This window comes from Quercus suber, unplaced genomic scaffold (genome assembly GCF_002906115.3).
Source record: "Quercus suber isolate HL8 unplaced genomic scaffold, Cork oak 2.0 scaffold_259, whole genome shotgun sequence".
Lineage (NCBI taxonomy): Eukaryota > Viridiplantae > Streptophyta > Magnoliopsida > Fagales > Fagaceae > Quercus > Quercus suber.
This window is the reverse complement of record NW_027069715.1, coordinates 254963-273051: the sequence shown is the minus strand read 5'-3', so window position 1 is coordinate 273051 and position 18089 is coordinate 254963. Positions and strand designations below refer to the sequence as shown.

General features: G+C 39.3%; 1 protein-coding gene across 1 annotated transcript; it reads right to left on the bottom strand.

The window, feature by feature from the left end:
• Positions 1–13717: 13717 nt before the first annotated feature.
• On the bottom strand, positions 13718–18089 carry LOC112008990 (uncharacterized). Its single transcript, XM_065781202.1, has 4 exons — positions 17304–18089; positions 16107–16640; positions 15738–15916; positions 13718–13901 (listed from the first exon to the last, which is right to left on the bottom strand). The coding sequence occupies exons 1-4, from the start codon at positions 18087–18089 to the stop codon at positions 13718–13720; spliced, it is 1683 nt and encodes a 560-aa protein (XP_065637274.1).

Genomic DNA, 18089 nt, shown 5'->3' with positions numbered 1-18089 from the left:
TTTTTTTTTTTTTTTAATTTTAAAAAAACACACGTTGTAGGTATTTCCACCTCCCCCTAAAAGTTAGCTTATTAGTGTGTGTGTATATATATATATATATTTCTGAGAAAGACCTATTAGTATTTTTAGGAAGTGCCTATTAGTATTTAAAAGCAATTATCTTCATGATTTTATAATTTGTTTTTCTATGATAGACTGCTAACTAGCACGGTTTTTCAAAAAAAAAAAAAAAACACGTTTTAGGTCCCCCACCACCTAAAAGTTAGCCTATTAGGTTTTTTTTTTTTTTTTTTTTTGAACTGTCTATTAGTATTTTGAAGTATTTATCTCCATGATTCTATAATATACTACTATTTAAAGGGATGCACCTGTTTGAATCGAATTTTTTTTCCCAAAATACCCCTATTTTCTTTGGTTTAAGTAGAGATCAAACTAAAGGATAATTTGATAAAATTACGTCTTTTAACTCTTGCAAAAACATTGCTTATAAAATAGGACCACTCCTTTTTAGTTTTCAAATTCAAACTGAACATCAAATTTTTTTTCTTTTTTACAATTTCAAACAAAAAAAAAAATCCTAATTTTTAGGATTTTAGAATCCTATGCTATGATAGACTATCACGGTTTTTCTTTTCTTTCTTTCTTTCTTTTTTTTTTTTAATTTTAAAAACACACGTTATAGGTATTTCCACCTCCCCCTAAAAGTTAGCCTATTAGTGTGTATATATATATATACACACTTATTAGTGGTATTTATCCACGCATCATTGCCTAATTCCTGCAAAGAATCATGAAGAATATTAGGGTAATTGGCAATAGTTGATAATTTGTCACCACTAGCATTACCTTGAAAATTGTCTGTGAAATACAAACTCATCCGTGGTTCATGAACAGAATTATTAGTAAGAAAATCATAAGACATATCTAAAGCATTATTAATATCAATTTCAAGCTTTGAAGCAAATTCAAATTTTACTTTCTGTCCAAAAGGATCAGTAGTAATTCCATCATGTTCAACAAGAAAAGGATATAGAGCATTTATAAAAGGCAGACCAAGAATCACTCTATCAGTCATATTTTTGATAAGAACAGAAGGTATTTTGAAACAAACATTATTATGACAAATATGAGCATCATTCAGTTCATATTTAATCTTCATTTGAGAACCATTAGCGGAAACCATTCTTTCAGTTGATTTTTCAAAATATTTTGGAGGAATCAATCCTTCTGGATACAATTCTTATCTGCACCAGAATCAATCATAGCAATAACAGTGAAACAATAATCATTGGAAATAACAATTTTAACTTTTGTGAACCATTTTGGAGGAAGTATGTTATTAACAGGAGCAAGTTGAGGATCATTATCAACATTAACTTTATCAGAAAGAAGAGCTGTTGACTGGATTCATATCCATCTATGTGCTCATCTTGTTCATTATCAGATTTATTTTAATCAATATTTTTATCAATTTTTAACATTAACAATTCTTGTTTAAGATTATGGTTATCACTTTTCATATTTTTAAATTCATTTTTTAATTCACTTATCTCTTGTTTAACAATATTAATTCATGTTGAAGATCATTAACAGTTAAATCTTTGGATTTCTTTTTATTAAATCTTTCCGAAGTTTCTTCAAAACTTATGTTGATTTAGGTCTTTTACTAGTTTCTTTTTTTAAAGAGTTTTCTTAAACTTATCTAAATATTCTTTTTGTAAATCAGGATTTTCAATTTGACTTATCAATTAATCAACATTTTCATTTTCTTCTCCTTTAGTGAGAGTATTGACAGAGTTAATAACATTGCAACAAGAATCTCTACAACCAATTTAATATTAGGAGAATCAGAAGAATTATCAGCAGAATGATAGCAAGAATCAGTTGAAGAAGAAAAATCATCTTCAAAGAATCAGACGAATTGTTTGATTCAAGGATTTTGAATAATTCTTCTTGATCATGTGTTTACAAGATGCTAGATTTAAGCACTTTAAAGATAGCATTCTTGGTATGATTACTGCTTCATTGTATGATGGACCTATTTATTTCAATTGCTATCCTGATCTTACTCTTGCTTTGGATGATCCTAATATTGTTAAAGCTTTGACTCTGAATATTGCTTCTTCTGGTTATATCATGGATGAAGGTAGTAAACCTTTGCTTTGATTTACCGCATTTATTACATATTGTTGGGTACTCAGTTAAATCCTGATTGTTTAAATTACAGAGAACCTTTTGGTAAAACTGTGTTAATTCAATGTTCAACTCCTGATGCTAAAGTTCGAGTTCCAAAAATGATTCAATGGCAAGATGTCAAGCTTCCCACTGAATGGTTGTTGGAACAAAATCCTCTATTTCTAAACCTGTTTTTGACTAGTTAGATCTCACAAATATTCAACAATATCTTGATGGTACTGTCAAAATAAGTTTTCAAAATATTCAACACCCTTGAGGATCAATGAAGGAAGACATTCCTTTGCTGGATCTGAAAGTATCCAAAAAGAGATCAAGATCTTAATGAATTTTTACAAAAGAATTTTGAAAAACCCACTGATTTAAAATAAAAGGTGTTTCAAGTGAGAAATCTCAAATCAGCTCTGCTTACTATTCTACTAAACCCGAACCTTCCTCTCCATATGGCAGAACTGCCAATGAAGAAGAAGAAGATACTGGATCTGTTTGCCCATCTATTTCTGATTTTCCCCCTATTGAAAATAATGTTAACCAATTAAGAGTTTTTACTGTTTTAAATGAAAACTTTGAAATTGATATGGTTTCATTATACAATGAATTTATGCTTTCAAAAAATAGACCCAAAGGAAATATTTTCAAAATAATTTTGCTCAGTCTGAAAAAGACCGTGTTAAAAGAAAATGAAAAGAAAAGATGCACCAAATGAAGAAACATATTTTGTTCTTTGATTTCCTTGAAAATTATTATGTTTCAAAAGATGAAGTTTCAAAAAATCAATTGAATGTAATAAAAAGTCAATTTTTGTTAAAAGTGACAAGACCATTGTTAGGACTAGCCATCCTCCTCTTGAAACTATTTTGATAAATACTGGCAAAACTGATGTTAAAGCTTCTCCTTTCAAAATTGCTGATGATCAAACTCCTATTGTTAGTCTTATTGAACAAAACAATTTTACTAATGAATCCTTACATGTTATTGGTCAACAGCTTGACCGCATTGAAGAAAAAATTGTTGAAAAACAGTTTTTGTTGAAAAACCTATTTCTGTTAAAACTGAGAAACTTTGACTAATTTACCCAGTTATGATAACAAATTCAAGTTCAAAACTTCTCAATCAAAACTATGGACACTGTTGAAAAAATGCTTGCTGATTTAAAAGTTAAAACTAAGGGTACTTCTACAAGTACTCAAGCTGCTTGCACTATTTCAAGAAATGAAAAAGAAATTGTTTCTGATGAAAATAGATTCTGATACTGTTTCTTCTGTTTCTGCCAAAGGGTTTTTGACAATGATTTCCCAAAATTAAAAGATTTGTTGGAAGTTCTTCCAAACCCATGTTTCTTACAAAAAATTGGTATTCAAAACCTACTCCTCCTGATATTCAGTTTGAAGAAAGAATTTTTCAAACTCAGTTTTCTGTTTCTGCTGATAAAATTTATGATAGAATATTGATGGTTTTTCTGAACAAGAAATTATTAACAAAATGGGACATATGTCCATGGTTGGTATTGCTTACCAAAATAATCATGATTTTGATCAACCTGAAATTGTTGACTTACTTGCTACTGGTTTTTCTGGTACTCTTCGTGGATGGTGGGATTCATATCTCACAGAAGAATCCAGAGACTCTATTAAACATACTGTTAAAAAGAATGATGAAGGTTTGCCTATTTTTGATAATCATATTGGTCAAGGTATTCCTGATGGTGTTAATACCTTGATTTATACTATTATCAAACATTTTGTTGGTGCTCCATCTAATGTTTTATCCCGAATTTCTGATTTGCTGAATAATTTGACATGTCCTACTATGTCTGATTATAGATGGTATCAAGATGTTTTCCTTTCCAGAGTGATGCAGCAGAAAGACTGTTATAAACCTTATTGGAAGAAAAGTTTATTGACGGTCTACCTCCTATCTTTGCTCATAAGGTAAGCAAGAATTAATTGGTAAAAATGATTCCATTGATCATGATAATTTAACTTATGGTGATATTTTAAGCACTATTATAAAACTCGGTATTAATATGTGCAATGATGAAAACTGTTAAAATACCAATTAAAAAAAAGAAAAGCAAAATATGAAATGGGTAATTTTTGTGAACAATATGGTTTACCCCTATTGCTCCTTCTAGACAAAAGGGTAAAAAAATATGATAAAACCCATAAAAAATACAAAACTAATTTTAATGATTTTATGCTAAAAAGAAGAATGCTTCAAAAAACATATTAACCAAAAATCAGGTAAAGGTAAATGCTTCAACTGTGGAAAACTGGTTATTTCAGCAAAGATTGTAAACAAAAACCTGGTAAGTTAAAAAATAAGTTTAACATGTTAAATATTGATGATAATGATAAAGAAGAATTATTCAGAATCCTTGAATCAAACAATTTGTCTGATTCTTTGGAAGATGATTTTTCTTCTTCAACTGATTCATGTTATCATTCTGCTGATGATTCTTCTAATTCTCCTAATATTAAAATTGGTTGTAGAGATTCTTGTTGCAATGTAATTAACTCTGTTAATACTCTCACTAAAGGTGAATAAAATGAAAATTTGTTGATTAAATTGATAAGTCAAATTGAAAACCCTGATTTACAAAAGGAATATTTGGATCAGTTTAAGAAAAACTTGTTAAAGGAAGAAACTGGTAAAAAACTTAAACCAACTATAAGTTTTGAAAAAACTTTGGAAAGATTTAATAAAAGAAATCCAAAGATTTCACTATTAATGATCTCAACATGAAATTAATATGTTAAACAAGAGATAGTGATTAAAAAATGAAAAAAAAAAAAAAAAGAAAGAAAGAAAAGAAAAACCGTGATAGTCTATCATAGCATAGGATTCTAAAATCCTAAAAATTAGGATTTTTTTTTTTGTTTGAAATTGTAAAAAAGAAAAAAAATTTGATGTTCAGTTTGAATTTGAAAACTAAAAAGGAGTGGTTCTATTTTTATAAGCAATGTTTTTGCAAGAGTTAAAAGATGTAATTTTATCAAATTATCTTTTAGTTTTATCTCTACTTAAACCTAAGAAAATAGGGGTATTTTGGAAAAAAAAAAAATCCGGTCCAAACAGGTGCATCCCCTTAAATAGTAGTATAGATATTAGTCTTCTAGTGGGATTTTTGAAATGTTTTTGTATTGTCTTGCAATAATAAGTTCTTTGAAATAAAATTTCTCATTCATAGGGTAAAAAATGTTGAAAGAAAATCTTAAATAAGGTCTTGAACATTCTGATAACTTTTTTTTTTTTTGGTTAATGCAACAAGATATAAGCCTCCTATGTTAGTTTCATAACTTTTATAATTTTTTATAATAGAGTTGTGCAACTATTAAAAAAAAGAAATTGAACTTGGTTTTAACATTTTGATAAAAGATTTTTATTTTTTATTTTTTTTATTTCCTAAATAATTTTCTTACATTCAAGCATTGATGAAGAAATCATTAAATTATGAGGGGCAATATTAACAACAAAATAGGGAAAATCAATACTAGTTTTGTCACCGCAATGCAATAATTTCATCTTCTTTGCATTCTCCCACATCAATTACCATAGTACGTGATGAGTATAGATTGGAAGCAAGGTTAACCCGTCACTTGTAATCCTTCGGCTTATGCTAAAGGGCACAAAGTGGGCCGACGACCCTTCATGGCTGGAAGATATGAAGAAGGCCAACGACCCTTCAAGGCTAAAGGGCATAAAGTAGGCTGACGGGCATGAGGTTGACGGTTCTACCAGAACCATGACTTGGCCACCACGTATAGGTATATAAGGAAATAACTTGTATCCCACGTTGAATGTTAGTCTCCTACAAGGAAAGTGTTCCGCAATCTACGAACTCCTATATGGAAAAGACTTCTATTCCAAGGAAGAAAGGTCAATCCTCAACTACTATAAAAGCCCCAATACCCTCACAAATTGAGGTATGCATAATTAACCCCTCTCTAGCACTCTAGAGTTGAAGTTCTAACTTGACTTTCGGAGGGTATTTGGCCGGCACCACACCGGTGCTCTCTGGTAGGTCATCTCCTTTTGTTGTGCAGGTGTTGTTTAGTGTGCAAGTATCGTGTAGCTCACTGGTGGTTTTTCCGGCATCATCAGTTGGCGCCGTCTGTGGGAACCGAAGCATCATTTTTTCGACTTGTAAGCCATATTATCGCTTCCCGGACGAAAGACTTGCATGGTGCTTACTCGCTCGATGGCAACCACCAACAATGTTCAAGGAGACGAACCACTCTCAACTGCACTCGAGAGACAGGTGCAGACTCTCATTGCAGCAGTGGAATGCCTCACCAAGCAGAACAACGATCTGGAGGAACAGTTACGCCAGAAAAATGCAGGTCACGGCACTTAAGAACAAGACCAAGAAGGCACTAGGGCCGATAGAAGAGAAAGAGAAGGGCTAGAAGGTAGTAACGCTCCGAGCAGACTAGAGCGATAGAATTTAAGTATGCCATCCCTCACGGATGCGACTCAACCACACATTGTCACGGAGATACAGGCGATAAAGGAGCAAATGGAGGTCATGATGAACGCCCTCAGAGGGCAGGTATCTAGTGACCTTGACGATCTGGTAAATCGCACCGACTCATTGTTCACCACAGTTGTCAATTCCTTCCCCCTGCCGCGTAAATTTTGCATGCCGCATATAGACAGTTACGACGGAGTGAAGGACCCTCTGGATCACCTGGAGACGTTCAAGACTTTAATGCATCTCCAAGGGGTGGCGGACGAAATCATGTGTAGGGCTTTCCCTTCAACGTTGAAAGGCCCCGCGAGGGTATGGTTCAGCTGTCTGACGCCGAACTCTACCAGCACTTTTAAGGAGCTAAGCGCCCAGTTCACTACCCACTTTATTGGGGGGCACAGGTATAAAAAGTCCACGGCATGCCTAATGAGTATCAAGCAATGAGAGGAAGATACATTAAGATCCTACATAACGCGTTTCAATAAGGAAGCACTCTCGATTGACAAGGCCGACGACAAAATACTTGTAGCAGCTTTCACAAATGGGCTACGAAAAGGTAAGTTATTGTTCTCACTATACAAAAACGACCCAAAGACCATGTCGAAAGTACTCTACCGGGCCATCAAATACATGAATGCTGAAGACGCGTTGCAGGCTCGAGAGGAAAAATTGAGAAAGAGGGAAAGACAAGAAGATGGACGATAGGACCAAGTGCGGAAAAAGCCAAGGATGGGAGACCGAAGGGATGAAAGGCGTTCTAAGCCCCTAGGAGGAAGGTTCACAAGCTTCACCCCGTTAACCACACCGATAGATCAAGTACTAATGCAAATCAAGGACGAAGGGACCTTGACCTTTCCCGGGAAGTTGAAGGGAGATCCTAGCAGGCGCTCTAGAGACAAATATTGCCACTTCCACCAAGACCATGGTCATGATACAGCCGATTGCTACGACTTAAAGCAGCAAATTGAGGCCTTTATAAGACAAGGAAAATTACAGAAGTTCATAAGAAAGGAAGGAACGGATCCACTGCCTTAAGAGCAGCCCCAGCGATGGGATAATGACCGCCCCCGACCTCCCATCGGTGACATAAGAATGATTGTAGGAGGAACGACTACTGGGTCATCCAAAAAGGCTCAGAAAACGTACCTCAAGATGGTTTAGAACGTCCAACTGATGGGCCCAGTACCAAAAACAACACGGAGAGAAAGCCCCATCATTGGGTTCTCAGAAGAGGATGCACGACGTCTTCACCATCCGCACGACGATGCGCTTCTCGTTAGCCTAAGAGTGGGGGACTACAACTTGCACCGGGTGTTGGTCGACAATGGGAGCTTGACGGACATCTTGTATTACCCGGTGTTCTAGCAAATGAGAACCGGCAGAGAACAATTAATTCCAACGAATGCCCCTCTTGTTGGTTTCGGAGGAACAAGGGTATTCCCCTTAGGTGCGATCACACTGCCTGTGACGGTAGGCGACTATCTTCAGCAGATCACCAAGGATGTGACGTTCCTCGTGGTCGACTGTTTGTCCACCTACAACGCTATCCTGAGGCGACCTACCCTCAATTCTTGGAAGGCAGTGACCTCGACTTACATTTGATGATTAAATTCCCTACCGATCATGGAGTAGGAGAACTACGCGGGAACCAAGTGGCCGCATGCGAGTGCTACGTGGCAATGATAGAAATGGAAGACCACTTCCAGGCCATGAGCATAGAAGAACACCGGAGTATGACGGAGCTCATGGAGCAGCTCGAAGAAATTCTTCTTGATGACTCCGCACTTGATTGGACAACAAAAATTGGAACCCTTGCCACTCCAACGGTCCGACAAGCACTTACAGCCTTCCTCAAGAAGAATCAGGACATGTTCGCCTGGAGTCACGAGGACATGCCAAGAATAGACCCTTCAGTTATGGTGCATAGGCTAAATGTGTCGCCCTTCTTTCCACCCGTCCGACAGAAGAAGCAGGTGTTTGCCCTGGAAAGAGATCGGGCCATAGCTGAAGAAGTCCGCAAGCTACAAGAGGCAAACTTTATTAGGGAAGTTTACTACCTTGATTGGCTAGCGAACATAGTGATGGTCAGAAAGGCTAGCGGGAAGTGGAGGATGTGTGTAGACTTCACTGACCTAAATAAAGCATGCCCAAAGGACAGCTATCCCCTCCCGAGGGTCGACACTCTAGTAGACTCTACAGCTCAACACCAGCTACTAAGTTTTATGGATGCTTTCTTCGGTTACAACCAAATCCGAATGCACGAAGCTGATTAAGAGAAAACTTCGTTCGTAACCAGCTAAGGCCTATTCTGTTACAAAGTAATGCCGTTTGATCTAAAAAATGCGGGCGCGACGTATCAAAGGCTCATGAACAAGATGTTCGCACAGCATATTGGGAGGAATGTTCAAGTCTACGTTAACGATATGCTGGTGAAAAGTCGAAGGGAGGAAGATCACTTGAAGGACCTTGAAGAGACATTCGACACTCTACGGACCTACAACATGAAGCTTAATCCGGGAAAGTGCGCCTTCGGGGTGACGACAGGAAAGTTTCTAGGATTCATAGTGTCACAGAGGGGCATCGAAGCCAACCTAGACAAAATTCGGGCTATAGTAGAGATGGTACCACCAAAAAATGTGAAGGAAATGCAAAGCCTTAATGGCAAGATAGCAGCATTAAATAGGTTTGTATCAAGGGCAACAGACAAGTGCCTGCCCTTCTTTCACACACTGAAGAGATCTTTCGAGTGGACTGCGGAATGCCAACAAGTGTTCGAAGAATTGAAAATCTATCTCTCTTCCCCACCATTGCTAAGTCCCTTGCAACCAGGTGAAGAACTTTTTCTCTATCTTGCTGTCTTCCCAGTCGCCGTCAGCGCTGCCTTGATTAGAGAAGAAGACAGAGTACAGAAGCCTATCTATTACACTAGCCAGGCACTACGCAGAGTCGAAGAAAGATATCCGCCCATGGAAAAGCTCGCATTTGCGCTAGTTACGGCAGCACGCAAACTCAAGCCGTACTTTCAAGCCCATACAATGATCATCCTAACTAACAAGCCTTTGCGATGGGCGATGAGTAACCCTAAAGCTGCTGGACGACTGGCCCTATGGGCTATAGAGTTAAGTGAGTTTGACATCTAGTATCGCCTGCGAAATGCCATTAAAGGACAGATTGTTGCAGATTTCATAGCTGAGTTTACAAATGGCGAGGACAAGGGGACAGAAGAATCTCCCCAATGGAGCATACATGTGGATGGATCCTCCAACAGGCAGGCCGGGGGAGCCGGCGTCGTACTACAGTTACTCGAAGGAGACACAGTCGAGTGTATGGTTCGCCTTGAGTTCCCCACCACCAACAATGAGGCGGAATACGAAGCTTTGGTAGCAGGGCTTGACCTCGCCAAAGTTGCAGGAGCCAAGAACGTGGTCATTCACTGCGACTCTCAGGTCGTGACCAACTAGATAAATGGGGACTACGAGTGTAAAGAAGAAAGAATGAAGAAATATCTGGACCAAGCAAGGAAGAGGGTAAATGAGCTGAAGGCCGAAGTCATACAGATCCCCTAGGGAGAAAACGAACGGACCGAGTTGAAGGCCAAAGCCGCTTCAGCTGGACATACGGCCACCCTTGATAATGTACTCTCTCTTGTTCAACTCTCTCCACTCATAAATTCTGTCGAGGTACAAGAGCTTGGTACCAAAAGCGATTGGACCACGCCATTAGTCTCTTACTTGAAGAACGGCGTATTGCCGGACGGAAAGGAAGCTGCAAGAAAACTGAAGGTCCAAGCGGCGAGGTTCGTTCTGATAAGAGACGTCTTGTACAAAAGAGGTTTCTCTCAACCCCACCTACGATGTGTGGGCCCGAAGGAAGCAGCCTACGTCACGAGAGAGGTGCACGAGGGAATCTGTGGAAACCACTCAGGGTCGAGGTCATTAGTGTACAAGCTAGTGCGAACAGGGTACTTTTGGTCAACCATGCAGAAGGATGCTGAGGCTTATGTGAAGAAATGCGATAAATGTCAAAGGTTTAGCAATATCATCAGACAACCACCTGAAGAACTTACCCCAATGACGGCACCGTGGTCGTTCGCTCAATGGGGATTAGACATCATAGGGCCGTTTCCTACGGCAATACGACAACTGAAATTTCTAGTTATAGGCATCGATTACTTTACAAAGTGGGTGGAAGCGGAAGCCTTAGCCACCATTACGGAAAAGAACGTACAGATTTTTTTCTGGCGATGTATCATATGCAGATTTGGCATCCCTCGAGGCTTAGTCTCGAACAACGGGAAGCAATTCGACAATGACTCCTTCTGGGACTTCTGCTCGCAGTTAGGGATACGAAGCCACTACTCCTCCCTTGCCCACCCCTAAGCCAACGGACATGTCAAAGTCACGAACCGATCCTTACTCAAAATTATCAAGACTCGGCTCGAGGGGGCAAAGGGCATATGGGCAGAAGAGTTGCCGAGCATACTTTGGGCCTACAGAACTACGGCAAGAACGGCAACAGGAGAAACACCATTCTGACTAATATACGGAAGCGAAGCAGTCATCCCAGCCGAAGTCAGCCTCACGAGCTACAGAATGCACAACCATGATGAAAGAAAAAACGACGAGGCCATACATCTACAGCTTGATTTGATAGACGAAGTTAGGACAGCGGCAGAACAAAGGCTTGCACGGTACCAGGATTGAATGGCCAAGCACTACAACTCTCGGGTCAAACACAAAGACTTCCAGATTGGAGACCTCGTTTTAAGGAAAGTCATAGGCGCAACAAGAGACTCGGCTCAGGGAAAACTTGACCCAAACTGGGAGGGACCTTACTAAGTCACGGCATGGCAAAGGAAGGGCACCTACCACCTAGAGACACTAGACGGACGGAAGTTGCCACATCCATGGAACGTTGAACACTTACGAAGATACTACTAGTAGAGATGACGACGTGAAGAACAACACCCCCCCTCCCCCCTCTTTTCTTTTTCTTTTTTACAATTTGCTCAGATTTATTATTTACTTTTAAGCTTTTGCTACAATAAGCCTAAAAGGGCAGGTTTTATTTTTGGACTACATTTTATACAAATGCATGGCAATAAGAAGAGTTTATTCAGAACGGCTGAAGTTTCTACCTACAAGTCCAAATTCTAAAAATATATTAAAGTAAACGTTGGCACGTCCACAAGAGGGACGAACCAAAAAGTTGACGGTCTAATAAAAAACTTTGGCAAGTCCACAAGAGGGACGAACCAAAAAAGCTGATGGTCTAATAAAGACCTTGGCAAGTCCACAAGATGGACGAACCGAAAAGCTGATGGTCTAAAGAAAAAGACGGCCAAATCCATAAAATGGATGACACCTAGAGCCGACGGTCCCACATGAGTGGCCTCTCTTCAAAAAATGATAAAAAACATGGTAAGTTCATAAGATGAACGACCTTGTCCCTGGATAATAGAGAACCATTAAAACTCCCTAAAAGCAACAGATAAAAAAACTGTAACGAAGACAAGTCCTTAAAGTAAAGGAACCCAACATTCAATAAAATGGACAAGATCAAGGCTGATGGCTTTACCAAGCTAACGATACTATAAGCAATAGTCGAAGCTAATGGTATCAATAAGCTGACAGATACACAAGTCCAAGAATATATATAAAGATAACTAAGTTGACGGCCCCCAACCTACGGATGGGAGGTAGCCTTAGCATCTACAAAGCAAGAAAAAGAAGCGCATAAGCTAACGACCATACACACATGTTTAAAAAGTGACAAGTATCATAAGCGAAAATAAATTAAGTACAACTAGAAGCCCCAAAAACCAAGGGAGCACTTAAAAATATTGTTTACATGTAGAATAAAATACAACTATTGCAAGAAATGGAACATTGGCTAGGAAGGAGGAGCGTCACTTAAAGCCTTGTTTACTCTTTTTGCACAGAAGGGTCGTCTGCATCTAGAACTTCCACTAAAGGATCAGAGATAGTGATGGGAGGGTTCGCGGCAGGCTGAGCTAGAACAACACCGTCGCCTTAAGGAAGATCTGCAAAGTCGTCACCTTTAATAGTGACGGTGTCATTAGCAGGCGTTGCTGGTAGGAGTCCATTTATAGTAATCCTGGACAGATCCAACTCAGGAAAGGCCGACGCAACTTGCTGCAGGCAGTCGTCGAACCCAACACCGTAGTACCCGCCGCAGGAATTGATATAAGACTTTGACTCCTTGAACTCCTGGACCGCGTTAGCCCCAGCCGTCTCCACCTCCTTGCGAAGGGCCGTCAGCTCTTGTTCTAGTTGCTCCTGCTGATGACCCGCCTCCTCTAACTTCTGTTTCATTTCTTTCAGCTCAACATTTAGCAAACGCATGGCCTCCTTATACTGAGCCTGCTAATTTCGTATGTTAGAGTTATGAGTGCTGACGTGAGTGAGGACACCCTCCTTGGCCACGCATCGGTCCTAAAGCGCCTTTACACGAACCAAGGCCTAAGAAAAGGACACAACCGTCAGCCATTAAACAGGAAAGAGATAAGAGAGAAGCCAATTAAGAGAGACGGCTTACCCATGTGAGATCAAACAAAGCTGACGCCCCTAGCTCCTTCGTCCCCAGCAGTGCACAAGGATTTATGTCCGTTGGCTTTATAAGCGAATCTACTACCTCAATGGCAAAGTCCTTGTCGTCAACAAGGAGCAGGGCCCCTCCAGGATAGGACCAGAAGAAGTCATCACGCCCTTCCCTACCCCGTGACTTGACTTGGGCGTTGGCTTCTTTGGGGGCTCATTCCCAGAAGTGACAGCTACCTTCTTAAGGGGACGGTTGGCATCCCTGTTGGGTTTCCTTTTTGAAGAACCCTTAGTGATGGTCTTGGGGGTTGACAAGGATGTCATCTCCCCCTTTGCTTTCTTTTCCTCTTTCAGACGGGCAGCGGTAGCCCTTATCCGTTGCTTAGCTACATCCATCTCTACAAAAGAAATACATAAAAGAAACTGATGACAACACAAAAAATGAAATGAAATAAAATAAAATAGCTGAAAATAACGAGACCACATGGTCAAGCTACTCATGGTGAAGGGAAAATTCTTCTAGCTTGTGAGCCTCAGGCGCCGGTTCAGGACCCTTGCAGTAAGCGTGAAGAGTATCAAGAGTAATTAAGTCTCGACACGATTGCTCTTCTAAGGGAATCTCTAAAACTCGACGGATAACATCTTCCTGCTCGTCGGTTATTGGGGGCGAATGTGGGCTGAAAAAGACAAACAAGTTGACGATATTAAAACCATTCAAAAACAGATAAGTTATTACATGTAAAAACTGACGGGGACAAAAGCTGACGGGTAAAACCTGACTCCTTGACAAACGCCCAAGTATTATCAAAATAACCATGGGGTATAGTCTCCCATTCTTCTTGACGGCACACCCAGTCCGTCCCTTTAACAAAAAAGAACCTACTCTTTCAGGCTCTATTAGGATCCAGCATCTCAGACACCAATCTCAAATCCTTCTCCCTGAGGGCAAAGTGGTACATCCCTTTGGAAGAAGAAAGGTGCCGAGGCCTGTAATAGTAAAAGAATTCGTCCAAGGAAAGCTGACGGTGCCTTCCACTTAGATGACCCCACAATATCTTGGCACTTATAAAGATCCTCCACGAATTTGGAGCAATCTGACTGACGGACAAACCGAGAAAATCAGCCAACTGACAGTGTAAGGCCGTCAGGGGCAATCTGAGCCCTGCAGCAAATATGGCATCATACATACCAACGTTTGCAGTTCTTCCCGTATAACATTTTTCACCTTCCCTAGGGAGACGGATGGGAATATGGTCGGGAATTTGGAAACGGACGCGCAACTATTTAAAAATTTTGTCAGTCATTTTTGGAAGAAACTTATTTACAGCTTACTCCTTAGGAAGGATGAAGGGACGGTTACCTCTAGGACTACCAGAAGTCCCTTCACAAGATTCCTCGCCGCCTTCATCCCCTTCACTACCCCTCTCTCCTTCCACCTCAACTTCACCCTCCCCACCTACTACCTCCTCCTGACCATCTCCATGACTTCCTACCTCTTCATTAGGAGTTTGGGTTGACGTCTTCCTCTCTGACGACTAGGAAAAGCTCCCGGACTCACTACCTAAACCAAATACCTCGTCGTAGCCCGCTCCCTTGCGGACCGACGACTAGTCACTCGACGCGTTACTCGACATCTGACTACCTACAAGTGACGGGTGTAATCTAAGAACCTAGGATGATGACCTCGCTTTAAAGAAATCAAAAGAAATAAAGCATGTGCAAAAGGAAAAAGAGGAGGAACTTACAAGTTTCTCAAAAGTGACGGTTGAAGAAGTGATGGTAGAAATGTAGGCAAATAGTAAGGAAGTACTAATGGAGGATAGGTGATGGATTTGCTCTCCAGGAATCAGTGAAAGTGAAATAGGAAAAATGAGGAGAGGTGGACCATATATATAAAAGGGAAACACACGGAAGATGAAGCGACGCCCTTGTCCAGAAGCAGAGCCAACCGAAGTTCGCCACGTGTCCAAGCATTTAATACTGACTACATCGCAAGAATTATTTTCTCTTTCCTGGCCAAGAATGAAAGGTAACAACAGAAAATGTACAACTCCACCTACTCGTCAATGTAAGCTGACGGGAATATAGAGTAGGGGGCAACTGATGAGTATAGATTGAAAGCAATGTTAACCCGTCACCTGTAATCCTTTGGCTTATGCTGAAGGGCACAAAGTGGGCCGACAACCCTTCATAGCTGGAAGATATGAAGAAGGCCGACTACCCTTCAAGGTTGAAGGGCATAAAGCAGGCTGACAGGCATGAGGTTGACGGTTCTAACAGAACCATGACTTGGCCACCACGTATAGGTATATAAGGAAATAACTTGTATCCCACGCTGAATGTTAGTCTCCTACAAAGAAAAGGTTCCGCAATCTACAGATTCGTATATGGAAAAGACTTCTATTCCAAGGAAGAAAGGTCAATCCTCAACTACTATAAAAGCCCCAATACTCTCACAAATTGAGGTACGCATAATTAACCCCTCTCTAGCACTCTAGAGTTGAAGTTCTAACTTGACCTTCGAAGGGTATTTGGCCGGCACCACACCGGTGCTCTCTGGTAGGTCATCTCCTTTTGTGGTGCAGGTGCTGTTTAGTGTGCAAGTATCGTGTAGCTCACTGGTGGTTTTTCCGGCATCATCAGTACATCTCTTGGTAGTTGGCAAGATCCTACAGCAGTTTCTTCTTGGAGGCTGTTCAAAATACAAACAACAATGTAAGTTATCAATCAAGATAAAAATAGATGATATGATTATAAATTAAATTCGTAACTCAAGTTGACTAAATACATTTTCTAGTGTTAACATCAATTAAATTAGGCAGTATCTCGTGGAGTATTGATTATTGTCCTAAAGAAGAAAGAAAAAAAAAAAAAATGATTACCTTATCCCACAAATATGGGTTGGGCGTCTTGTAAACATCCACAATTTCAATTTGAGAAGGAGTTGGCATTTGCCATTCGCAGTTTTGTAGCGGAGTTTTATGTAGGAGATATTCAGTGGCTGCCGAAGTTGTAGCAGTAGAAATGTAATACACAAAAGGTATTTGACATTTGTGCATACTATTAGGGCGAGTGTTGAAGGAGAAAGCAGTATTATCAGCTTTATGGTGCCAATCAACAAAGGTTCTTTCAGGCAATTCCATAGCTCTGCCTAAGAAAGTGCCTCGGAATATTTGTACAACGTAGCCCCATGAAACAGATACTGTCCAATTTTGATTTTTGTCATAGCAAATGGATTGGTGCATCAGCCCAGCCGAGTCCATCTTCATTGGGCGCCTGAATCGTTTTAGGGCGGCCACTTTGTCCTTCGTATTGGGGAATATGTAATTAGCCTCCATGTCTAAGTGGTGCAACGAGACTAGAGGCGCAATTGGGTGTGCTGCTAGGAGGCCCACTAGGTTGCCATACACATCAAACTAATCACCAATGAGAAGAAATAATTATTAGAGATGAATATTTTTATTTCCTCTATTTATAGCTAATTTTTAGGCATGTTATTAATTTAATTCATCATTGTAAAACTAAGCCCATTGATGGAAGACAACAGTCTTGCTTAAACCCATTGATGGCACCTAAATTAGCTTAGCTATTAACAATTAATAAAACATCCCTATCTATTTATCTAAATTCTATATTATCTGTATAGTATTATATTTATTGGAGTAAACCCAGTGGAATGGGTTACACACTAGTTTTAATTATACACATAAAGGGTTACAATAATCAATTTACAATAATAAATCTTTGGCGCAAAAACTGGTTCTCATTATTATAATGGTTACTTTTAGAAATGTTATCTAGCTAAAATTCTACTGTAATTTAACCACTTATCAGTTTCCTTTGGATAGAAAAAACTTCTCCTCCCCGTGTGTGTTAAAAAGAAAACTTAGTATTTAAAAAAAAAAGAACATCTGTGTTTCTTATATGAAGTTTACAAACTCTCTCCTATCTATATCTTAACATAAATACAAAATTATTTTTCATTATTTTAACAAAAGTTTAGTGGAACAAACAAAAATGAGGTTCTTAATTTCATGCATATTAATTAAGCAAAAAAGAAAAACAAAAAAAAAGCTAACCTGGTGAAATCCTTTTTCCTTTGTGAGAGGAACACCTAGTTCAGCCATGCAAGCTTGAATTCGATCATCTGATCCATACAAACCTGGATACCTCTGTATACACTTATCTTGCATTTTCTCAAGTGCCATTGCTAATGGATAACTTATAGCAAATCCACCACCACTATAGGCCATATTATATGAGAAGTCTATGTTTTGCAAATGACTTTCAGAAGTACTTCCAATATAATAATAGCTATTATGGTCATACTTCTGCAAAACCCTGACCAAATTATCAGGAACAAAAAATGTGTCATCATCCCCCATTACAAACCACCTAACATTCTTCATACCTAGCCTCAAGGTCTCCGATACTATGCGTGTTATACGTATGGCAGACCGATGGCCTTCATTGCGCTTGTACTTGAACTTTGAAGTATCACTGGAAATCCTCAGAGGCAAACCATTATCATTAGGTTCAACTTTGACATGCTTATCTAACCAAACATTTCCACGCATTTCATTGGGTCTCCACCATAAACTGATATATTGTTTCCTTTCGTTCCAAAGTTTGGCTGAGGATGCAATGCCAAAAACTATATGGGAAAGATTTGTTTTTTCCAGAGAGTTAGGAATTGGACTAGAAGCTATAAGGGAAAGATTTGTTTTCTTAGAAGTTGGACCAAGTGATGATATCGCAGAATTATCTTGCTGATGGACTGAGAAAGATTGTTTGGGACAATAATATGGCTTGTCTATAAATGCAAACAAGTGAGAGAGAAACATACATATAAATAAGCAAGCCAT